The following is a 25,087-nucleotide window of genomic DNA, read 5'->3' as shown; positions in this document are numbered from 1 at the left end:
CCTCTCCGACGAGTAGCCATAAATGACCTCATCCAAACCTAGCATGAGCCATTAGCCGGTCGCCCTCCTTAAGCAACCCATCACCCTCTCCGGGGAGGACGACCCTCACTCCCCCCTCACCCCCGCTCTCGCTTCGACCGCCTCAAGATCATCCTCAAGTCCGGGGTCATCAAGGTCAAAGCAACATGACAGAACATCTCCAAGCTCCACAAGTCTGGATCCTCTTCTTCGGTGTTCCTCAAGGCCGGCAAGAGAGATGACGACGACAAGAGTTTGAGCGGGGACTTGAAGCAAATGACGGCAAAGTCTAAGAAGCTTTGCGATGTTACCAGCAGGGGTGTAAACGAGCCAAGCTTGAGCAAGCCGACTTCGGCTCAGACTTGGGTCATCTCAACTCGAGCCAAGCCCGAGCCGAGCCAGACCAAGCTCGAGTTGAGCTCGAGCCTGAAATAAACCTATTATCAAGCCTCATTCAAGTCGATCTGGCTCGAGCTAGACCGAGCCAAATCGAGCTAAGGGAAAGGCTTAGCCGCCTCTCAGCTTCATCTTTCACGATTGCTGCTACTTCTACTACAAATGCTTCTTCCACTGCCTCCACTGCTTGCTCCTCTAGCCCAAATCTCTCCTCCTCTGCTGCTTCCCCTCCTCATGATTAAGAACCTAGCAACACCACTAGCCTTTCCCAGCTCCTCAAAGGGAAGATTGCTACTCATCAATCCAAGCCATTCAAGAATAATAATAATAATAATAATAATAATAATAATAATAATAATAATAATAATAATAATAATAATAATAATAATAATAATAATAATAATAATAATAATAATAATAATAATAATAATAATAATAATAATAATAATAATAATAATAATAATAATAATAATAATAATAATAATAATAATAATAATAATAATAATAATAATAATAATAATAATAATAATAATAATAATAATAATAATAATAATAATAATAATAATAATAATAATAATAATAATAATAATAATAATAATAATAATAATAATAATAATAATAATAATAATAATAATAATAATAATAATAATAATAATAATAATAATAATAATAATAATAATAATAATAATAATAATAATAATAATAATAATAATAATAATAATAATAATAATAATAATAATAATAATAATAATAATAATAATAATAATAATAATAATAATAATAATAATAATAATAATAATAATAATAATAATAATAATAATAATAATAATAATAATAATAATAATAATAATAATAATAATAATAATAATAATAATAATAATAATAATAATAATAATAATAATAATAATAATAATAATAATAATAATAATAATAATAATAATAATAATAATAATAATAATAATAATAATAATAATAATAATAATAATAATAATAATAATAATAATAATAATAATAATAATAATAATAATAATAATAATAATAATAATAATAATAATAATAATAATAATAATAATAATAATAATAATAATAATAATAATAATAATAATAATAATAATAATAATAATAATAATAATAATAATAATAATAATAATAATAATAATAATAATAATAATAATAATAATAATAATAATAATAATAATAATAATAATAATAATAATAATAATAATAATAATAATAATAATAATAATAATAATAATAATAATAATAATAATAATAATAATAATAATAATAATAATAATAATAATAATAATAATAATAATAATAATAATAATAATAATAATAATAATAATAATAATAATAATAATAATAATAATAATAATAATAATAATAATAATAATAATAATAATAATAATAATAATAATAATAATAATAATAATAATAATAATAAGAAGAAGAAGAAGAAGAAGAAGAAGAAGAAGAAGAAGAAGAAGAAGAAGAAGAAGAAGAAGAAGAAGAAGAAAAAGAGAGGGAGGTTTTGGTCTAAATTGTTGTTTGGCTCAAAGAAGAGAAGGCATGATCTATTTCACTCTGAAACCATGAAGGAGAAGCCTTCTTCCAAGTTGGTCTTCTTTTTGATTTGTAATTGTCTTTGATTGCCCTCATCCCCTCCTCTTCTTCTATCGTTGTTGTCACCTCAACAGCGAACCGGTTCTAGAATGAATCATCTCGACAAGTGGATGAAGGAGCTCTTGCATCCTCGTCGTCACTGTCGTGGCCCTATCAACGTTGCCTTTGTCGTCGGAATCTCCCTCGAGCTTGGCGAAGTAGGACGAGGCGACCGATAGCTTGAGAGGAAGAGGAGGCGGTTGGCATCGCGGCATCATTGCCCTTCGGAACAACGATCCAGTTGCCCTCATCCTCTCATCCTCCTTTATCGCCGTTGCCACCTTGGCAGTAAGCCTATTTTGGAATAGATCCATCTTGGCAAGTGGATCGAGGAGCTCTTGGATCCTCACCGTCACTACCGTGGCCCGATCAGCACTGCCTTCATTGTCGGAATCTCCCTCGAGCTTGCCGAATGAAGAAGAGGCGACCGACAGCTTAAGGGAGAGAAGGAGGCGATCGGCACTACGACATCACCGCCCTCTAGAATGTTGATTTGGTGCCGAAGGAGGAGGAAGTGGGCTAGGGATAGATGTGGGATTTGGACATGTTGGAATAGGGTTTTGTAAGAACCCTTTTATACCGAGCCTAAACGAGCTGGCTCCAGCTTAGGCTCGGCTAGATATAAATTTCGAGTCTGTTTTAACTTCTCAGGCTCGGCTCAGCTTTGATTGAGCCGAGCCGGACTCGAGCTTGACTTGAGCTTTAGCCGAGCCAAGCTCGAGCCAAGCCCCAGCCACTTGTTAAGCTTGACAAGCCTAGTTACGTGTGCTTATATGCTTATCGGATTCGGATTTGAATTCTATATGAACGGATGAAAGGAAAGAACCGGTTAAGTTTGTTCTTATCCGCGGAACAAGCTACCAGTATAAATGCCGATGAGCTGCATGCAGGATGGCGCTTGCCTTTAGGAGCGAAACCCGATCGGAGATAAAAATAAAATAAAATAAAATAGAAGAGAGTGGAAACCGATTCTCTTCTCTCCTCTCACGAATCGGTCCCGTCGTCTCTGGTAATCTGATTCTCCTAGGTTTTGAATCGAAAGTTTGGTTCGTTCTTCCATTGTTTATCGTAAGATTTCATGTTTTAGATCGAAGTTATTTTTTGTTATCACGTTATTGAATCCGTTATCGTGGGGAAGAGGTTTTATTTCTCCTTTTCTTGGCAGTGTTGGTTGGAGATGGCTCCTCTGGAATCGGATAATGGCCGTAAGAATGATTCTTTTTTGGTTCTTAACTTGCGGGATAATACGGTGGGGGTGGGTAATCCTTGCACCCTTGTGATGCCTTCAGAATTTTCTCATAATAGACTAACTGAGATCCCCGTCGATGTCACGAATTCGGGAAGTAGGATGAGTAAAAGGTTACTGAAGGAATCGGATGATCCAGGTTGGATGCCGGAGAAGATGGTGAGGAAGAGTGGTAATTTGACAGGCAAAGCAGAGAAATCGAAGGCAGGGTCACCAATTAGCGACGATTATTCTTCACCGTCAGAAACTACTAGCTACTGCGGTGTAGCTCCATTTTCATCGGGACACCCACCGCAGTATCTAGTGAGGCTTTTGAATTTATTTGGTTGGAAGGTGGATATTCAACCTGGGTCTCATGATCATGTCTATATATCTCCTGCTGGTGTTGCTTACTACTCACTTCCGAGAGCATTTGAGACATTTCTACATGACACCTCCAAGTATAAGGGAAGTCCCTGGATTGTATCTAAATTGCCACAATCTAAGGTCGTTACTGTTAATTCTAACCAAGAGAACCCCATTGGCAGAAGAAATAATGTGGATGTCGCCATGATAAGAACTTCTGCAGTGGCAGAGATTGCGGGACCTTCCCTGCCACTTGGAAAATCTCATAAAACAAAGCAGGATAACACTAATTGGGAGCAGTTGTCGCAGAAGGCAGGCGAAGTGTCAGAGCTAGGGATGAATCAAGCTGTCGCACCATTGAACATGGTTAAGAAAGCAAAAACCAGGCAGATGGTTTCAAGCAGGAGTTTGATTACAGACAATGGCCAAACTTCTAGTGGCACAAAACATGATCGGAGTTTTTCTGAAGTCAGGAGGTCTTTGCGAATTAGTGGGAGGCAGAGTGCTGTACAGAATGCAGTGGATACTGTATTCAGGAGATCGACGCGAATAGATGGAAAGCACAATCCTATATATGATGAATTAGCTTTGGAAATGGTGACTGATGATGACACTCTATATCTACCTGAACATGCAAGAAGTAGGATGACAATGAAGGATAAGCAGAAGTTAGCAATTTCCGGTGCATTTGACAATATGGGAGGGAGGCACACACCTCTATCAGATGAAATGCAATCGAAGAAAGTTAACACTAAGCAATCAGAGTGCCAGAAGTTAAATGCACATAAACAGTTGGCAAGTGAAAATGCTAGGAAAAGCCAAAAGAATAAGAACCCAAGGTCTGAATTGTCCTCTCTTGGACTAAATGCTGTTGAGATGGAAAAGTCTGTTGCTGAAAAATGCTCCACTCCATTAACAACTAAAAGGAAGCAAGCTGGCCGTAGATTTTTAAATAAAGAAAAGAAGAAAAAGAGAAAATGTGGATGCAGTCTCATTGTCCATCAGAAAGAGAAGATTGACCACCAGGTCCACCACAAAGATATATCATTAGAAACAAAATATACTATATTATCCTGGCTAATTGATGCTGGCACCTTAGCTGAAAATGAAAAGGTCATGTATGTATCAAAGAGCAGCACAAGTAGTATTTCAAGTGGCTTTGTGCAACGAAAGGGTATCATGTGTGATTGCTGTAAGAATATTGTGGCATTGTTAGACTTTGAATCCCATGCTGGTAGCGATCTTCACCAACCTTGGGATAACATTTTTCTACTGTCTGGGAAAACTCTATTACAGTGTCTTGGGGAAGCTTGGGATCAAGAAAAGAGACAAAATAAAGTTGGATTCCAGGGAGTAGACACTGACGGTCCAGATCCTAGTGATGACATATGTGGGGTTTGTGCAGATGGTGGGCACTTGATTTGCTGTGATACTTGCCCTTCTACTTTCCATCAAGACTGTTTGATGCTTAAGGTAGTTGCAAATTTAGTAGATGCACCGAGTTGTAGAAAATATTGTGGTTTGGAAGTTCAGAAGTTGAAAAATTAAACAAATGACATTAGACAAGAAGTTACAATTAACAGAATGAAAATTTAAAAGCTTCTCATATATGATGACAAAAAAATCCACTTTCCGTGAACTGTTACATGCTGGTGATTTGTGTTATATGCTGTACAATTGTAAACAATCTTTTGCATTTTCCCATGCAAGGAGCTCCTTTGAATTGATATTCGCTGGAAAGTGAAGACAGCATATATGCTCTCCCTCATGGGAATGCAAAAATTATATTAGCATATGTGCTATTTCCTTTTTTTTAGAAGGATAAATTTGCAAATTTAGATTTTGCATTTAAGCTATTTTTATCACTCTTCTTGCATACACTTTTATTTAACATAGTACAATTTCCTTTTGTGTCATCTTTTTTTTTTTTTTTCTTTTTCTGGTCTTCTGTGAAATTGATTCAGGTTGTTACTTTGAGAACTGCATCATAAGCTACTGCTATTTTTTCTTTGTATAGAGTTATCTATTCTTCCTATTCTTGCTAGTCCAATGTAAGTCTTCTAAATTGTTGGATATTTTCTTTCAGACCCTTCCAGATGGCTGCTGGGACTGCCCCTATTGTAGATGTGCAGTCTGCATGGCAGCTGCGTGTGTACCAAATGGAGTTCCTAAGACGCTGACATTGTTGACATGCAAACAATGTAGATGCAAATGTAAGTAACATCAGGATCATGTATGTCACTCCTTGGATGCGTTTTATCTTCTCTATTTTGGTGACTGATATAGGCTGGCAATTGCTCTGTAGATCACAGAAAATGCGCATCAGAAAATAAGGTGCATGTTGTAGATTTTTTCTGTGGGGAGAACTGCAAGCAGGTAAAAGCTTGCTCAATCATTTTACATTTAAGGATACACTAGAATTTCAGTTGTCTTACAATCTTCTGTGGGGAGAACTGCAAAGGATATTAATTTTATATTCATCAGGGATTAAAATTTCCTCAATTGGTCCTTTTCTCTATATGATGATATAATATCTTATAGGATGTGGTAGAAGTGGACTAGTTTTTTATTGCTTCTTTAGATATCTTATACTTGTAAAAGCGTAAGCACTACGATGCCCCCTTCTTTCTTTTCTTTTCATCTCTTGTTATGTAGCATTGTTGATCTGACTTATAGAAGTCTAATTTTTGTTTTGGTAAATCATGCTTTTGTAGCTTATAAAGTTACTCTAGTAAGTTTGAGAGAATTTGGGTAGACATATAAAATATTGTCAGTTTGTCACCTGGTTGAGAATCCCAAATGACAATATGGTTGTAAACTATTAGATATGTCCAAATCTAGAGCGTCATCATGCTTATTGCGGTCCAGCCTTTGGTCAATGTCATATTTATTTACCCTTTATAATAATAGTGACCTTATTGTAGTTGCATTTGGTTGAACTCAATGCTCGTGCTTGTTTTCAGCTGGCTGATCAACTAATGCATATGCTTGGTACTGTAAACTATATGGAAGATGGTTTCTCATGGACTCTCTTAAGACTTCTTGAGGAGGATGAGGGAGTCAGGTCAAAGTCATTTGTTTTAGAATGCAATGTGAAACTTGCTATGGCTCTTTCCATGCTGAATGAGTGCTTTCTTCCTCTTGTGGATCAAAGAACGGGTCTAGACATTATTTGTCAAGCAGTTTACAGCTGTGGGTAAGCTTTTCAAACCTTTATATATGTACTTACAGATGAATATCTAGATTTGTTCTTCCTACCACTGAGCTTTTATTCTACCACTGAATTTTGTGCAATTGTGCTACTTTTGCCTAAACTATAAAATTATTAACATGACCAAATAGTCTTTCTTCGATTCTGTAAATGGATTTTAAGACTCCAAGGTATAAAATGGTCTTCTTTGTGTTTTGATGATTAGTTGGAATCCTATTTATTTGTTTTTCCTCTTAAGAACCTGTTAAGGTGTTATGTGGCTGCTTTCGTTCTGTATTGTGCAAATACCATGTTATAAATGATATACTGATATAATACTTTGACAGAAATAGTGGTGTTAGACAAATTTATAATTTGCAATCCTGCTTTCAACACAAAGTAAGTTTCTATCTTTAATATCAGAGACTGTGTGCCATTCTTTTTATTCGATTTTTCTGAAGTAACTTAGTAAGTTAGTATTATGATATGTGCATGTTTCGGGGTCACAATTTTGTACCGACAATGTCTTTGCATATGCAGATCAAATTTTCCCCGAATGAACTATGAAGGATTTTACACCATGATTCTAGAGAAGGATGGAGAAATAATTTCAGCAGCTACATTGAGGTTAGGATTTGTTCCTGTGTTTCTAACAGTTTTCTCTTTGCCTAAGAATCTGTACTTAATCTTACTTCATAATTTCTTTTTCTTCATGGCTTCTTCTCCAAGACAGACTTAGTGTGACCAAATCCAGCCCGTTTTGATTTTCAAAATGCATTATCTATGGCTTGTTTTCATCTTTTCTTGTTTACTTATACTTTGAAGACAACCTATCTACTTCTTGCAAGCCTTCAAATGCGAACATTTAATTTTTTTTTTACTCCTTCCTTGACCAAATCATATATTAGCATAGAATACATTTTGTGGAGTCTTGATCCAGCTTTGAGTTATGTATTTCCACTTCCATGCCGGGTCTTTGGTTGAAGGCATATACCTCTAAACCATACCTCTCTAGTTTGCTAGGAAAATTGAGTATAGGAATAAATTTGCTCAAAATTTTTTATAAATGTAATTTTAGCTTGGGATGAGGAATTCAGATAGATGGATTGGTGGAGTGGGCTCTATTTGAGAATAATACGTGAGAAAATTATTTAACCCGGTTCTGATATTGATCAAGTATACCATGAGCAGCAGAAATATGGATAGAGAAGAAAGAATAAGATTAAAAGTATCTCAATATGCAATGGATGGGTGGGAAAAGATAAGATGACCCTAACTGATGAAGGACATCACCAAGATATGGTAAATGGATAAAAAGGTTTTCATGTGGCCAACTTGACAAATTAGGAAGCTTATTAGTTTCTTAAATTTGTTGCCTCTTCTCTTCTGATTTTAATAGTCATCTTGACTTCTTTAAAATAGTTCCCAGGTTAGTTAAAGCTTTTTCCCACCTTATTCCCTTGCTCTTTCTTTGTTAATCCATATTCCATATTTCTTATTTAGTATGATCCTTCTATCATTCAGTATTATTTATGGTAATGTATTGATGTAGCATGCTCTGTTTGTTTCTTATTGTGCTGCTGAATTTTTCAACCTTTGGCTTTTTGCAGGTTTCATGGCAGAAAGTTTGCAGAAATGCCTTTTGTTGGTACACGACCGATATACCAGAGACAAGGAATGTGTCTTCGTCTTATGAAGGCAGTTGAACAGGTCTACATAAATTTTTCTTTACTTATTGTTCAATAAATGCCTATGTTTCTTAATTACATAAACTAGGGGGCCTTTTGCCACTCTTGTAAAAGTACTGTACTGAAATTTGAGTGCTTTAAATTGCAAAATGTTGAGCCTCTCAAGGTTTCAGAAGGAATGCTAGTCTATTGTCGATAATGTTCCTGTCTTCATTCTCTACAAATTCTGCCTTGCATATAATCATATTAGCCTCATGAACATATATCTAAAGTTGGAAGGATGGGAAAATATGATATAACTATTAATTTTGATGAGCCATGCTGGCAAGAGGTCAATGACATGGTCGTGCATTCCTCTTTAGCTGTTATGATTTTATTTCAATCACTTCTCTAAATGAACCTTTTGATACTGTAATATTTTCAAACACAGAATGAGTAGACGAACTGTTCAGGGTTTTCTAGCCATATGTTACTCACAGAATACAAGTTTCAAGTATCTTGCTGCACCTTCTTTCTGTACTTGAACCTATAAGAGAAAAACTTAAGACTTATAACTCCATTAAAAAAGGACATCACTGCCTTATCTCTCATATCTTCTTAGGCTGTCCTCTCTATCTCTCAGCATCTAATTCAGCTCCTCATGGAAAAAGGCATTTAATACATACCCAACTTGCCTCACCAGCAGTTCAAGGATCATCTTTCACACTATTAAGCTAATTGTATCCCAATCATGACTCTTGGTTCTTATTTTTGACCAGGCTTGCAACTTAAGTTTGTCTTTATTGTTGAGATGTAGTCATCTTCTGATTAATAGTTAGGGGTGTGCTTCATAACCAGGCATCTCATTCACATACTGTGAAAATATTTCCTTGACTGTAGTTGTAGTAACTAATATTCCAACTTTCGACTTAAAATTAATTCTGTCTGCAAAGGACTATGGAAATTTCAACTCTAACGGGCTCTTACTTGCATATCTAGATGGTGGTTTTCGTTTATGTGAACAGATTTAATAAGCAACAATTAATTGCATTATGCTTTTGGAATTCTCATCCTTGTTATCTCAATTTTTAAGTCTCTTCTTGCTTGTTTTCACTCAACCTATCCTTTCAATTTTTTAACAGATGATGTCATCTCTACGGGTAGAGAAGTTGATTATTCCTTCCATACCTGATCTTGTGAAAACATGGATGACATCCTTCTTCTTTAAGCCCCTGGGATCAGCACTTAAAGATGAAATCAGGAACTTAAGCCTGGTGGTCTTTGCAGAGACAACTCTTCTTGAGAAGTCCATATGCAGTACATTAGCAGTTCAAGAAGGTACTCTTATACTTTGGCTTGCTACTTCAGCTACTTCTAGTTATGAGTGAAAAAAATGTTGTCCAAATGCTTTATCACCTGGTAGTTTTTCTTAATAATGCTTCTGTGGTACTCTCTTCTCTCTCTCTCTCTCTCTCTCTCTCTCTCTCTCTCTCTCTCTCTTCAGATAAATTGCACTCTGATAACATTGTCAGTCATGACAAAAGCAGACAGGGAATTCAAGACCTGCCTGTGTCTTGTGATGTGGAATGGTGGAATCATGAGTATAGCATGACGCAAGAGAAGAATACCACTCCAGAGGCCTGCAAAATGACACAAGATTATTGCTTTGCATCTGGGTTGTCATCAATTCTTACATCCAGTTCTTTGAATAGCTCCCTTCTCGGAGGCCTTCCTATCTGTAATACATCATTGACAAATCACGAGACGATTCAACAAAATATTACACCGTTCCCACTCTCCAATCCTCCGGTGGTTGTTGGTCAGGACAATCAAATGGGTCCAGGATGCATGTCCCCTCTGTCTAGTCAGATGAACATGTGTCTGCAAAATGCTAATGATGCAACACAAACCCACAGGGATGCAGTTTATTCCACTATATTGTTCGACAATCTTCTCAGAATCGGAAGATAATGTTTCAATTTTGCATCCTTTTTGTTTTGTTGTGCCAGCATCCTCCATCCAGATTTTGTTGGCCCTTTTCTTCTAACTTACAAATATAGGTTCGCAAGAACTAGAAATAGAAAGAGCATTCTTGAGGTCACAAAGGTTTTAATTTTGTTGTAGAACTTGGATGATGTTATTGATGTTCTGCTTTCTTTTTTAAGCTTAGTTTTTTAAACGGACTTTGTGAATGTGAATTGTGCAGAAAATACTATACGCCTTGCGAATTCCAATAAACTTTAAAAACCTTTCTCTAATGTTTCTCTTTCGTTCGCACTTTCTTTATCACTTTCTTTTTCTCTCTTTTTCTCGTGATTTTTATTTATCTATTGAGAAGTAGGTCGACAATGCCAGCCTGCATACCGCTTCTTTCGGGCGGTCCGCGCCTCATTTTCCTTTCCTCTTACTACATTACTATTCTTCCTGAATTACAACATAACATTTTCTCCAAATATATTCATCAATGCTGTTTTCATTCACATCCAGCACTTTACATTTTTCTCACTCGATTATGTTGTCAGGAACAGCACCTTTCACCACATGATAAAAAATCATAGTCGATTCTTAAAACCGAGGAAACTTTTGGGCAGATAATGCCATATAAGCCCTTTTAATGCTCCTTCACCAAGAGTACTTTACTTTAAGGACAGATCTGAAATGAAAGAGTTTAATTGTGTGGGATAAAAAGAAGTTCATAAGGAAGAACTTCTCCTTCCCTTTAAGAACAGTCGGTAACCGTTAACATTTGAAAATTTGCATCACCTTTAGCTCTATTCTTTCTTTCTTTTTATCTAAATTTCTATTTTACTTCCAAGCACTCCTTTTGTAGCATTGCAAGCCAACTTTGGCCCTTGCTATTATTGGGCTTGTCCTTTGTGTGTCTTTTGGACCATATGGCACCAAAGTTTATTTTGACTGTGATCTGGATTGGTTTGAAAGGTAGAAGCACAGAAAGAACTAATTAGCAAGTTTAAACGAGGGTTTATTCTATACATCTCCAAAGAGATTAGCACGACTTTCGATGCTAATACGCATTACCATGACTAGCCCTTTTGTAGTCTAAAGTGTCTTTTTAGGGAATGCATTAGTGTTAGCAAAGCAACTAATTGTTTTCCTTTTACAATAAGGCAAATTAAATATGACAAAATGATGTTTTGAGAAAAATATATTAAAAGAGCCACGGCCAAAGGGAATTCATATTTACAAAGCTTCAAAAAAATATTCTAAGACCTTTATATTTTGCTTTTAATACAGAAAATTTTGTATATAACGCCCTACCTTTTAATAAAATTATAGTTTACATCTTATATTTTCACTATTTATAAATCGAGCTCTAGTGAATATATGCAAAAAAAAACACCCTGCCGTTCGATTAGTTAGTTAAACTTAACCAAATATCTAAGTTAAGTTAAGTAAACTAAGAAAATTATGAAAATACCCTCAACCAAGTTAAACTAAGATCATTTTAGCTATTTTAAAAATAAAATATCTTTACTTAATGAAATATTATGACGGTGTTAGTTCAAATGTAACACAGAGTATTTTTTGCATGTATTCGCTTAATCAGAGGACTTGATTTGCAAATAGTAAAAATATAGAGCGTAAACCATAATTACATTATAAAGCAGAGTGTTATATACAAATTTTCTGCTTAATAAAGACTAACGAAATATTTCTTTGGCTATGCTATCTGTTTAAACAATGATATGGTTAACCGAACCCCAGAGTATATCACAAAGAATGCTATTTATATAAACTGTAAATATGTGAGAAGTAAGTATAGTCTAAGATATAAATCCTCGTTGATATTACCTTTTGTCACCTAAATATCTCACTACCTATTATAATTAAACAAGAGAGAGAGAGAGAGAGAATGTGTGTTTGTGTGAGAGAGAGTGTGTGTTTGTGTGAGAGAGCATATGACTGCCCTAACTTTTGTAGCAGTGTAACTGATCAAACTGGGGATGCTCAAAAGCCTAAACTTTTCTGGGCTAATTCTGATGATTGTATGCAACTCTGCATGATAGAAAGATAGAGAGAGGGAGAGAGGGAGAGAGGGAGAGGGAGATCCAAATGACATTAGAGAGAGTTCACTTTATTCCTTATGCTTTGAGTGCAGAGAGAAGAAGGCCGTACACAGTTCCCGATTCGTTCCAAGGCCAGACCGGACGCCGGACCCACCTCGATCTCAAAGACTAGAGATCCAGAAAAGGATCACGGCCATTGGCTCGTAGAAGGGGGATGGGCCCTGACAAAAGATGAGAGGTCACTGGTCCACGTCAGATCACCCCCTCCTCCCCTCCTAAAGCATCGGTATGTAGATAAATCCACTGCTCATCATTCATGTCGGGGAATCCCATTTCCTATAAAAGTGTGCAACTATAATTAATGCCTCCTGCTGCATGCAATTAAGCATCTTTAATTGGGTCCCTAATCTACACTAATTAGGGTTTAGTTTTATAGGAGGTAAGCGTATGAGAAGGCTTTTTCTTTTTCTTTTTCATTTCACATCCTATGTTAAACAGATGGCCTTAGTATTCGAATGACATTCTTGTAGAGTAGTAATGTAAATCTAAATCTTAACTCTAGATAATTCATACACATTTTGACACTTTTAACTCGTCTGAACTCAATCCAATTGGCAGCAGAGAAAGAGAGTGTAGTCTTGTAGATAATTACGACAGAGAGAGAGAGAGAGAGAGAGAGAGATAGAAAACTGATCTACCTTTGGATTTGTTTGTGTCAGCGCATGCAATCTACTTCCCAGTAGAAGAAAAGGAAGAAAAAAAGAAAAAAAAATCTCAGCTTTGGACCAAGGATTTATCCTTCCCTTGAAGAAAAGTACACAGCTCTCACAAATCCTTTTATATCCCACCACTCCAACCCCCACAAAAAGAGAAGAGGAAAAGAAAAGAAAAGAAAAGGAAAGGAAAGAAAAGCAGCTCCCAAATACATATATACTTCCCCCTTACCTACACAAGCACACTCTCCTCCCTTAAACCTTGACAACTTAACCTACACAACCACTTCATTTCTTCTCTCTCTCTCTCTCTCTCTTTCTGCCACTAGCCATTATCACCATCTCCACCAATTCAACATCATCATCAACAACAACAACAACGACGAGAAGTGAGAAAGAAAAAAGTCCTACAATTATTGTCAAGATGAGAGCAGGAGGTTGCACAGTGCAACAATCCCTAACCCCAGAGGCAGCAGCAGTGGTGAAGCAAGCGGTGACCCTAGCTCTGCGGCGAGGCCACGCTCAAGTCACACCCCTCCACGTGGCCAACACCATGCTCTCCTCCTCCGCCGGCCTACTCCGGGCAGCCTGCCTCCAGTCCCATTCCCACCCCCTCCAGTGCAAGGCCCTTGAATTGTGCTTCAACGTCGCCCTCAACCGCCTCCCGGCATCCACATCGGCCCCGCCGATGCTAACGTCTCACCACCACCACCACCACCACTGCCAACACCACCCCCCGCCGTCGCTATCTAACGCCCTCGTCGCCGCCTTCAAGAGAGCGCAAGCTCACCAGAGGCGCGGATCGATCGAGAGCCAGCAGCAGCCGATGCTCGCGGTCAAGATCGAGCTCGAGCAGCTCATCATCTCAATTCTAGACGACCCGAGTGTATCCAGGGTTATGAGAGAGGCTGGCTTCTCCAGCACACAAGTGAAGAGCAACGTGGAGCAGGCCGTGTCATTGGATATGTGTACGCCCACCTCTAACCCTAACCCTAATCCTACCATTAAGCCCAAGGATGTGATCACCTCCCCTCAAATAAGCCCTACAGCAACCCCTGTGGGCAAAGTTAGGAGTGAGGATGTCATGAGCATTGTGGACTGCTTGGCTAGCAGCAAGAAGAGGAGAGTTGTAGTAGTTGGCGAGTGCTTGGCTACTACTGAGGCAACTGTGCGATTAGTGATGGATAGAATAAGCAAAGGAGTAATAGATGTGCCTGAAGTTATAAAGAATGTGCAGTTCATAACACTTCAGATCTCCTCCTTTAGGCACATGTCAAGGGAGGAGGTGGATCATAGGATTGGAGAGCTGAGGTGCCTGGTGAAGAGTTATTGCATTGGAAAGGGTACCGTGCTGCTATTGGAAGATCTCAGTTGGGTTGCTGAGTTCTGGAATAGATGGTTGGAGAAAGGGAGCAGGAGTTGCTACTGCCCTGTGGAGCATGTTATCAAGGAGGTGAGGAGCTTGGTTTATGGTACTGCAATGGGAGGGGAGGAGAGCAGTGGAATGATTGGGAGGTTTTGGCTCATGGGAGTTGGGACATATCAAACCTACATCAAGTGTAGATTTGGTAATCCTTCTTTGGAAGCTCTTTGGGGTCTTCAGACTCACACCATCCCTTGTGGTAGCCTTGGTTTGAGCCTAAATTTTGACAGGTAAAAAAAAGTTAATTTGATAACTATTCTATATGTATCTAACATTTGCATTTGTAAGTTTACTTAATTTATTGACTAACTAATATGCTATCTTCTTTTCTCGTTGCAGTGATTCAAAGATGAAATCCAAGAGGAGTGATCAGAATGGGAGTTCTTGGTCCTTTATGGATGGTGCAGTGGAGAGCCAACTCACTTGTGCTGATTGCTCCAACAAGTTTGACACAGAGACTAGATGCCATCCTAATAGTACTCCTTGTAGTAGCCACAGCTTGGTTTCCTCAAAACTGCCGTCATGGCTCCAGGAATATAAAGAAGAGAAAGGACGAGCAAATAGAAATGATCAGGTAGTGTTCTTAAATCCAATAGTACCTATATACTAGATATATGTAAAGCTGCTCAAGAGTACTGAATAATTAAAGTTATTTTCTCCTGCTCTATCTTGTAGGGCTGTGTCCAAATGAGAGATCTTTGCAATAACTGGAACTCCAAATGCAGCTCGACTCGTGGAAACCAGCATCATCCATCTGAGATCACTCTAAATTTCTCTTCAATCTCTCCATCTTCTTCAATATCTTCGTATGATCAGCGCTACTCTAGCTTTAAAAAGCCTTGGCTACTCCCTCTCGAGGCCAAGCACCCTTGGCGTTTGGAGGCCGACGATGAAGATCTTGAGCTCGATGTCTCAACAATCCATGACACAAAGCCTAACCTTAATTCAAATTCTTCAAGTGGGAAGATGGAGGTGGATTGCACTTCTAGGTTTAAGGAGCTAAATGCTGAGAGCCTAAAGACTCTTTGCAACGCATTGGAGAAAAGAGTGCCACGGCAAAAGGATATCATTCCGGAGATTGCGAGCGCCGTCCTCAGGTGCAGATCAGGGATGATGAAGAGGAAAGATATGTCGAAGACTTCTTGCACCAAGGAGGAGACATGGATGTTCTTCCAAGGAGGTGATACTGATGGAAAGGAGAGAATAGCTAGAGAACTAGCAACCCTAGTTTTTGGTTCTCACAATAGTTTTATCATGGTTGGAGTTAATTCTTCCTCATGTAGCTCCACCGATGACCACAGGAATAAAAGATCGAGATCAGAAGCAAGCCATGGCTATCTCGACAGGCTTTTCGAAGCAATTCGCGAGAATCCACACCGCGTTATCTTGATGGAAGACATTGAGCAAGTGGACTATTATTGTCAACTTGGCATTAAGAAAGCGATTGAGACCGGGAGGGTAGAGAACTACCATGGTGATGAAGCTAGTCTTACTGATGCTATTATTATCTTGAGCTGTGAAAGTTTCGATTCGAGGTCTAGGGCTTGTTCTCCTCCTGTTAAGCAGAAGGTGGAGTGTGAGGAAGAGAAGGAAGAGCAAGATGAGAAGGAGATAGGCTCATGTTTGCGTTTGGATTTGAATCTTTGCGCGGTAGATGACGAACAAGAATATTGTTCATTTAGTGATGTAGGTCTTTTAGAAGCAGTTGACCAGGCATTGTTCTTCAAGTTGCCCCAGGACCTGTAATGCTGTTGTATTGCTTCAAGGACTTCTTAATTTCTTGTACTTTGGTTTTGTTTCAATCTTCATGTATGTTTCATTTTGTTCTTTGTAATTTTCTTGGGTTATGAGATGAGAGAGAGTAGGGATTGCGTGGCTTAAGTTAGATTAAGAAGGTAGGAGATACTTGTACATTTGGAGTACTCATCTTGTGGAATTGGTATGTGGGGGTGTTCATTAATTTCCTTAATTTCTAAATTAAGTTTTCTTTGCTATGTTAGTATTTATTCTCACTTATTGGCTATTCATCTTTTTCTTCATCACCTCCCAATAGGTGTTGCCATGTGTTCTTCTAGGAAAACATTAGTTTTTTGAGCTATTAATGCACAAAAAAATCTTGATGAAGTCCATGATAAATTTGATTTATTTTTCACAAGAACAAAGGAGAAAGAAAAAAAGGCTCTGTTGCTGTATGTTCTTATTAACCACTCTATTTTGCTTTTCTTTTCTTTCTTTTTCTTTCTCTCGGTCATGATGGTTTAATTCCCCTTATTTTGTTTTATTCCTTTTTATTTTGGGAGGAAATGCATGCATAATTACGTATTCATAGAAACGATTTTGCTAGTAATACCTCACTGGGGTTAAGTTTTTTTTTTTTAACAATATTATTAGCAACAATAGATATGTGCTAGTCAATTGATTCCCTGTATATATATTATGCCTAATTAAAATGATCCAATTAGCTTTCTGATCATAAGTACGTTTATTGTTGAAGAAAAGAAGAAACACGCTCTAATTATGTTCCCCATTATGTAGTACATCTAATTCCCATGATGTTGATTTGGATCATTTCTATCTAGAGGGGAGATCCATCTACTAGCAGACACAATCTAGCAATATTTGATTTGAGAATTACTTAGTACTAAGTATCTATTGAAATGACAAGATGATGCGCCTGTTACTATTACAAAGGAAGTATGAAGGAAAGATTCATAACTTATAGATTGTGCAAAGGAAGAGCCACTTTAGAAGGCAAAATCACAATCCTCCTCAATAAATATCAAAAGTTCACAACTTTTCATGCATGGTGATGCGATTTAAAAAAGGAATCCCTTTTGCTTGCTTTCGATTTCATAACCCAACATTCTCATGATCTTTGTAAAGAAGTGGGTGTGTGAAAAGATTAACACAAAATAAAGATAAGCATCTTATCTTTAGACATTAAAGATGGTTGCTTTAGAATCCTATAAAGATAATCTTCTCCACCCTTTTACACCTCACTAATGTACAACTTCTCAATAAGTTGCGAGTTTGTCGCGTCGCGCTTTTGGAAAATATTAAGGTTTAAAAAACTTAGGATTATGTCATATGTGAAGGACAAGATATAAGGAAAACTACTCACCTCTCACATGTGCCTGCCCTTTCTTTTTAGACACATATAATCTATGGTTAACCATTAATTACTTTCTTTCTCACTGTTATATATGTTCTTCTACTGTTCTATGAATATTCTAGTTCTATTAGTTTACTAACAATGGTGGCACTGGCACACACAGTGTTTAAAGAGCAGTCTACGTAGTCTGCCCATGCACAAAGTGGAAGGACTAAAGGGTAAATGGAAAGAATCTATTTTTGCCATTAAACTCATACATGATGCTTTCCTTCATTATTTTTTTTGAAGGAAGAGGATATTTTTGTTAATATGAAAAGGTCATAGTACAAAGATACTGTTGTACTATGAACAACGACCATGATACCTTGCTTGTATGGAATATATTATATTTGTTTAGATTTATATATGTAAACGTACATGAATATGAGAAAGCCTAGAATTTATGCAATCATAAGAACCATAGATTTTGTAACAAAATATTAAATTATTCACACTCTAATTAAAAATACTATTCAAATTAAATTATGCTACACATCAGTTTAAAATTCTCTCTTTCACTCTTCTATTACTCACTTAACTCATTCCACGGATTAAAAGTTTCTACTTAATTTTTTTTTTCTTCCATCTATCTCCTTCTCCTGCCACTCATGTATATCATTTCTTACTTAAGTAGGCATTACATATTACAAGTAATGTATCAAATAAAGTGTATTTGAGTCAATTATTATACTACCGTTCTAGTTTACAACCAAATAAAGTAATTCTTCTTTGAACTATGAACAAATGTTGAAACACACGAGTTAGCTTCTGCTGTTCGTATGTTATCCAATTAGGCTGCCATAATCTCATGATGGGCAATACTATGCGATGACTATTCTGGCAAAGCTTTTCTTTCTTCTGATTCCATAGTTCAAACTAGACCTCCACATATTGTCATACGAGAGTCTTGAACAATTCTGTTCTTCAAATCTTCTCCCTCTCAAAGTAAACGAAGAGTACTCTACTGGGGATGAGATATCTTTGATCAGCTCAGATAAGCCAACATTCACAGCTAGTATTAATTCAGTGTGTCTTTGGGAAATAATGGTGCTTTCTGCTAGCATATGCATACTTTTCAAAGTGCTGTAGACCCTTTAAAAACCCTCAAGATTATATACTTTCAACAAAGATATCCTGCTCTTCACAAAGAATAAGCTAAGAAATCCAGCGTTAGTGCTACTGTTAGTAGGAGGATGACAGGAGAAATCATTATCTTCTCTTCCATCAAAATCCCCTCATATTTTGATGAATAGTTGCTGCCAACTAATCAATGTCTCTCTATGCAAGCTTGAAAAAGAAAACCTTCTCAAGATTCGTTTAGAAAATTTCACAAAGGTAATAGAATGTAATGGGAAGTCGATCCTAAATCCAAGTGAAAGAGAAAGTATGAGACACTTAACCTCCAAAGTCGTTAGAGCCTCTTCGTTACATTTTTAAAGCTAAGCTGATCACATCTTTATGTATGTTAAAGGCCTAGCTACTAAAGCCTAATGCTCTTAAGCTTATTAAGAAAACAAAGATACATGATTATATATAAAGCATATACAACTAGACCATTTATAAGTACGTAATTGATGGAAGAAGATATGCATCTAATAATAAAGCATCTTATGACATGACAGTTCATCAAATCATTAAAAGGCCAGTCTTAAGACACAATGTGGGCCCCTGGAAACTACACATGACGATAAAGGAGGCTTTCAAGACGCGTCAGAACATGAAGTTAATGAGTTCATTAATTTATTCACCATGATTCATTCAGTATGTGAGAACGACTTGACTGTGAAGAGAATCAATAACTCTAGCTGTAGCTAAGACCTCAGTATAGTTCATATGAACATGCCATATATAACCAATACTAAGCAGTATATAAGATCATCAATGTACTCACAATTCATTAGTTAGCATATTAACATAAACTTTAAGCAGCAGTACTTGTAGCTAGATCTGTGGTCTGTTCACATTTATAGGCTATCAAAGTTTGCATCATATGCTATCCAATTAAACTATAACAAGAGAAGCTAACTATAGCTGCAGTGGCTAAACTCTGATGAATAGTCCTTTGACACCAAAGGAGGCACTATTAGCAACACCAAAAGGGGCAAAGGCATGGAGACAAAGTTTCCACACCTCTGAGTCTTTTGCCAGACTTTGAGAAAAGGAAGCTTGCACTGGGCTCTTTTGCTCAGGGTCTCCATCCAACTCTTTTCCTTTCCCCTTCATCAAAGTAAGGGAATTCTCGGATCAGGAAGCCCTACAAGATTGAACAACAGCTACTCCATCCTAACTCAGAGATACCCAAATGCTTTGTGGGCATTCCCATAGTTTGAAAGTGATGATTGAGGGATCCAAGGTGATGAGATGAGATGGGTCTCTCTCTTTATATGATGCCTAAGTTCTTAGGGAGGAGGCCCATAGGCACCAATCCATGTGCTCCTCTCTAGCTCACCATCTTTTCTTCTTTTTGGTTCTTTTCTTTTCTCCTTTCTTTCTTTAAAGGAAAACCAAAAACTCCTTTAATCCAAATCCCATAGGAGGTAAGCACAGGACTCGGTCAAAAAGGAAGAGAGCAAGTGTAAATCTAGGCATGCATGATGCATGGGCATGAGGAAAGAATAAAATTTGGGGAATGATGGGGTTTGCCCTTTGTGGGATGATGGGTCGTTGTCTTGAATATTTAAGGACTGGAGCTTTTTGTTTCATGTGGGGGATGATTGAACTGGTGGAGAGTGGAGTAAACAAGTTTATTATTATTAGTTTGTTCAAAGAGGAAGAAGCAATCCCAAGACAAGCTGATCGAAGGTAGAGGGGATATAGATAGTGGATGATTTCAAAATAAAAAATATATATATATAGAAGGATCATCGAAGTTTATAATTTGATTGCTGGCCTAAGTAGTATATATATATATGTAGATGGTGATGATGGCATTTCTTAGTAAAAGCTTGTTCTTCCAAACAAATCCATTTGAGGTGATGTGAAAGTATACAATAGTTGGACCAACCAAAGACAGCAAGCATCCTAAGTAAGCAATAAACAGGTGTAAGGAAAAGTCAAAAGACAATAACACTACTCATCATATATATTGACAGGAAGTTGACATTAACATTAGGGTTGGTGAGATAATTTTGCACTTCAACAAAAGGGGTAGGATAAATTTTATAGCAGTTGGAAGCCCATTTGATTGGGCTTGGAATTGGGTAATGTTATATATTTAAAGCCCATGGGCTATCCACTTAAAGGCCTTCTACAGTGTCTTCCATTCACAGCCAAGGGCCCAATTGGCCCTACCCATAATGTATCTCAACTACTATAAGTTTGTATCTTAGCAAATATCTGATTAATTATAATTAAAACGCAACTTAAATAAACAAAATTAATCTAACTATTTTACACTCTAAACTTTAATTTTTTTTAAAAAAAGGTATTGTAGTCATTTTAGAGGCCCAAATATTATTATTTTTTAAGCTGTTAGATGAGTAGATTCTTTGCTTTACTTCTACCACGAATGGAAGTCTTATATCACAAGCGATGCCCTTGCCCTGACAATGACATAGACTTACCTTTATAAAAGGGAGATTGGTAGGTAGTTTTAATTTCACTTATTAAGATGTTTTCTATCTCTACTTCATGATATAAACAGAGAAGCATCTTCTAATCTTAGCTGCAATTAAAGAAGACAAAGCCACCATGCATGCCAAGCATCTTTTGCTCTCCGACGAGCCCCTTTTGATTACACTATCGCAACCAGAGATGCCATCAGTGTTCTTTACGCTTTTGCTAATCTATAACTCCTATCAATTACCATCACCATGAAACTATGAGCCATATACGCCTATACCAATCTTGATTATGGAGAGCAGAAGAAAGACATGGATGTTTTTGGCGTCCACAGTCGCAATCTCTATATTGCTGATACCTACAAATGTGCAAGCCGACGAGGTCACGGTGGCCACGGCTGCCGCGCCGCCGGCCGACGAGAGTCTACTATGTATAAGTGAATGTGGAACATGTCCTGTGATATGTAAGCCGCCACCGTCGCCACCGCTGCCGACGCCGCCGGTTACCTTTACTCAGATATCCTCCCCTCATCAATCACCTTCTTTACCGCCGCCTTCGCCGAAGAAAAGTAATTCTTCTCCAGTGTCTCCTCCTCCTCCTCCACCACCGGCGCAGATAGGGTTTATATCCAATCCATACTACTATTTCTACACTTCAGAGGCAACGCAGGTGAAGTTGTTCTCCAGCATTTGGAAGTTGATCTCCATGTTGCTATTGTCTGTTGCAATGGTAGTAGTGTAGCATCTCATGTTTTGGTTTGCATGTACAACTACTTTGGCATATATAATTTGTTTGATTGGTGTAATCTTCCAATGTACGTAAAAGAAAATAAAATTAGAGAAAACCTATCAAAGTGATCATCAGTCTCTTTTGTTTATATCTTATCATTTGATGTCTGTATTTTGCCTAAATTATTTAATCCTCGATTTAATTTAACTTTAAAATAAAATAAAACTTTGGAATAAGAAAATAGAATAAATTCTTTTATTCTAGATTTCTTATCTTAGGTTTCTGCTGGGATAAAAGAAAATTAGAATATTTTACCCACTTATTTTAAATATAAAATGACCAATTTGCCCTCACCTATTTATGTATTATTGATGGTGATATATTGGGATTTAGATTCAAGTTGAACAATATAATACGATTATAATATAATTTGTAATATATTTAAATATGTTTATAGTAAAATATATTTTGATATAGGATGCTACTTGTTATAAAATATATAGCATAAATTATGATGAATTAAATCAAATTATAGAATTGTAAAAATACTACCAGCAGACAAACTTTGGAATAAAATTATAATCTATATTAAATTTTTTAACATATTTTTTATTTTTCTAAAACATAATGAATATGCATATAATTAAATTAGGAAAGTACAAGAAAGTCAATTTAATCATTTATATCACCTACTCCTACTATCATAAACCAATATTATCTTATTCCAAATTTGGCTTGATATGTCGGATTCTATCGTAGTATATTATTGGATGCGCACCAATGCATATGAGTCATATAATTTGACTTAATTGATTGTGTCCGATTAATTTGACCTAATTGATTGTGTCCGATTAATTTGACCTAATTGATTGTGTCCGATTAATACGTTGAAGCACATCAGACCAAATTCCAACCCAAATTTTTGGCTCCTTGGGAGCAAACCCATAGAAACATAGTAAAGTTATAGAAAGCTTCAAGCTTAATTTGAAGAAAAAGGATTCTTAGCCCACAAAACAGCATGCAGATTTTGAGCCCCAAACAACTAAACATGCAGGCATCAAACCAGGACCCATTCCAACAAGACAGCCCCACCAAATTAAGGGACCAAACACTAACCACCCTAACTAATTGAAGCCCCTAATGACACAGCTACAGCCACCATTCAAACACAAAAGAGAGGTCCAAATTTAAAACTACGAACTCCCCTGTACATGCACTATATCCCATGAATTGTCTTGTCCCAGACATTGTGAACACAGTGGACCATAACTCTTAAGGCATGGCTGGCTCCACTTTAAAAATATACAATCTCTCCATTTAATGCACTCCCAAGACCCTTTCTCATGTCACCAATTTAATCCCAGACCCCAAAAGAAGGAAAAAGCTAGCATCTTTATAGAGTTCAAAGTTGCAGGCTTGCCTCCACTTTGTGGGCATTGAGTAGTGAGCAGTCCAAGAAACTTAGCAATGGAAACCAAGAACAAGCCAAACATCTTATTGCTGTTGTTTATTCCATCTTACATGTACACTCAAGTCCTAAAACAAACAAGGCAGGAGGATAATAAGATAGTTTGATAAGGGGACAAAAGGGAAAGATGTAAAAAGGATCAAAGAAAACAATCATCATCTCAATAATATATAATATAATATATATATATATAATTATTTTAACTCCATGTTAAGCTATTTCTCTCCAGTAATCTCTCTAACAACCTACAAAAGATTTCTTATCAATAGGTCCATTCTTGAGGCAGGGATAACTCTGGAGGTTGGAATTGCATTCCTTTCTTTGGTTGCCTCTGCTGCTGCTGCTGCTGCTGCTGCTTTCGTTGCTCAAATCCTTTGAAGTCGTCTGAAGGAGACATGGATTTTTTTTTTAGAATTTTGCATATTAAACCTTATGGATTATTAAAGAAAAGGTTAGGGTTTGTAAAGTAAAACTCACTAGGTTTCTTCTTGACTTGGTTGTTGACCATGACGCGAGGCAGGAACACTCCGGTCCCGCCGCATTCTCGACCCAAACCGGACCGGACCGGAACGAACCGGAACTGACCCGGGAATTGCTGCCTCCCCAAACCCTATGGATTCATAAACCCAGTAGGTAGCACATTAACTACCCCAGCTTTGCCAAAAATAGCAAGCGAGAACAAAGAAGAGGACGAAGGGGACCTCACCTTGGTCTGGTCCGGCTTAACCGGCGCGAAGAAGAAGACCGGCCTGACGCCATGCGACTCCGGTCCGGACCGGCTCCAACCCGGTCGGAACCCCTGCTTGCCAAAAATAGCAAAGGAAAAGAATGGAGGCAGGTTAATTAGTAGGGAGAGGCAGAAGCGAAGCGAACCCAAGTGGGGAAATAGGTTCTCAAGAAGACGAAGGCGACCTCGTAATGGGGAGCCCGGCTCGGCGGCGGATGTCCCGCTGCGACGTCATGACGGCGGAGGTGGTTGTGGTGGTGACGCAAGCAGACGCCGACGTCGGCGAAGATGGCCGACGGCAGCCAGAGCTCGCCGTCGTCGAGGTTGGGTGGGAACTCCGCCATTTTATTACTACTATCAGTGCGAACGAGCGAGCGAGCGCAGAGGGAAGGAAGAGGAGGAGGCGAGTGAGAAGGGTTTTGGGTCTACAAATATAGCGGCGGGTTAGGGGTAGTGGGGGAGGAGTTTAAAGCGAGGGGTCGAAGGGCAGTTTGGGAATTTCCAGAGAGGTTTAGTTTGGGAATTTCGGGTTTATTTCGGAAGCTCCGTAAACGAGGTGACGGATTGGGTAGTTTTCTTTTTCTCCCTTACGCACCTTCAACGTTGACTCGATATTAGGACTTGAACATAAGTGAGTACCAAGTAGTAAGCACTCACTCTCCCGGGTCAATTTTTCGAGTCTCAGTATACCTGGCGTTACATGCTGTAAGCATCCGCTGTTACGTCTTCGAACAGGCAAGATTGACAAAGAAATCTGCTT

At 37.4% G+C, this 25,087-nt stretch overlaps 3 protein-coding genes across 5 annotated transcripts; 2 read left to right on the top strand and 1 right to left on the bottom strand.

Annotated features, from left to right (window-relative positions):
• Nucleotides 1–2,995: 2,995 nt before the first annotated feature.
• LOC140772437 (uncharacterized) lies at nt 2,996–10,697 on the top strand. Of its 3 annotated transcripts, none has more exons than XM_073114508.1 (9): nt 2,996–3,088; nt 3,245–5,143; nt 5,757–5,883; nt 5,976–6,046; nt 6,634–6,866; nt 7,401–7,487; nt 8,471–8,570; nt 9,670–9,865; nt 10,032–10,697. In XM_073114508.1, exons 2-9 carry the CDS (start codon nt 3,257–3,259, stop codon nt 10,496–10,498), a joined length of 3,168 nt encoding a protein of 1,055 aa, XP_072970609.1. In that variant the 5' UTR covers nt 2,996–3,088; nt 3,245–3,256; the 3' UTR covers nt 10,499–10,697. The 3 variants fall into 3 exon arrangements, with proteins under 3 accessions (XP_072970609.1, XP_072970611.1, XP_072970610.1); XM_073114510.1 differs by having other exon boundaries at nt 10,060–10,262; XM_073114509.1 differs by lacking the exon at nt 2,996–3,088 and having other exon boundaries at nt 3,277–3,334; nt 3,427–5,143.
• A 2,837-nt stretch (nt 10,698–13,534) lies between these two features.
• Nucleotides 13,535–16,635, top strand: LOC140772252 (protein SMAX1-LIKE 3-like). Its single transcript, XM_073114228.1, has 3 exons — nt 13,535–14,921; nt 15,031–15,265; nt 15,367–16,635. Exons 1-3 carry the CDS (start codon nt 13,693–13,695, stop codon nt 16,435–16,437), a joined length of 2,535 nt encoding a protein of 844 aa, XP_072970329.1. The 5' UTR covers nt 13,535–13,692; the 3' UTR covers nt 16,438–16,635.
• Nucleotides 16,636–23,441: 6,806 nt separating this feature from the next.
• Nucleotides 23,442–24,751, bottom strand: LOC140772402 (uncharacterized). Its single transcript, XM_073114458.1, has 4 exons — nt 24,513–24,751; nt 24,307–24,399; nt 24,078–24,210; nt 23,442–23,984 (listed from the first exon to the last, which is right to left on the bottom strand). The coding sequence occupies exons 1-4, from the start codon at nt 24,669–24,671 to the stop codon at nt 23,863–23,865; spliced, it is 507 nt and encodes a 168-aa protein (XP_072970559.1). The 5' UTR covers nt 24,672–24,751; the 3' UTR covers nt 23,442–23,862.
• Nucleotides 24,752–25,087: the final 336 nt, after the last annotated feature.

This window comes from Typha angustifolia, chromosome 12 (genome assembly GCF_048772165.1).
Source record: "Typha angustifolia cultivar Huaian chromosome 12, ASM4877216v1, whole genome shotgun sequence".
Taxonomy (NCBI): Eukaryota; Viridiplantae; Streptophyta; class Magnoliopsida; order Poales; family Typhaceae; genus Typha; species Typha angustifolia.
The sequence above is the reverse complement of the archived record's forward strand: the minus strand, read 5'-3'. Positions and strand labels throughout refer to the sequence as shown.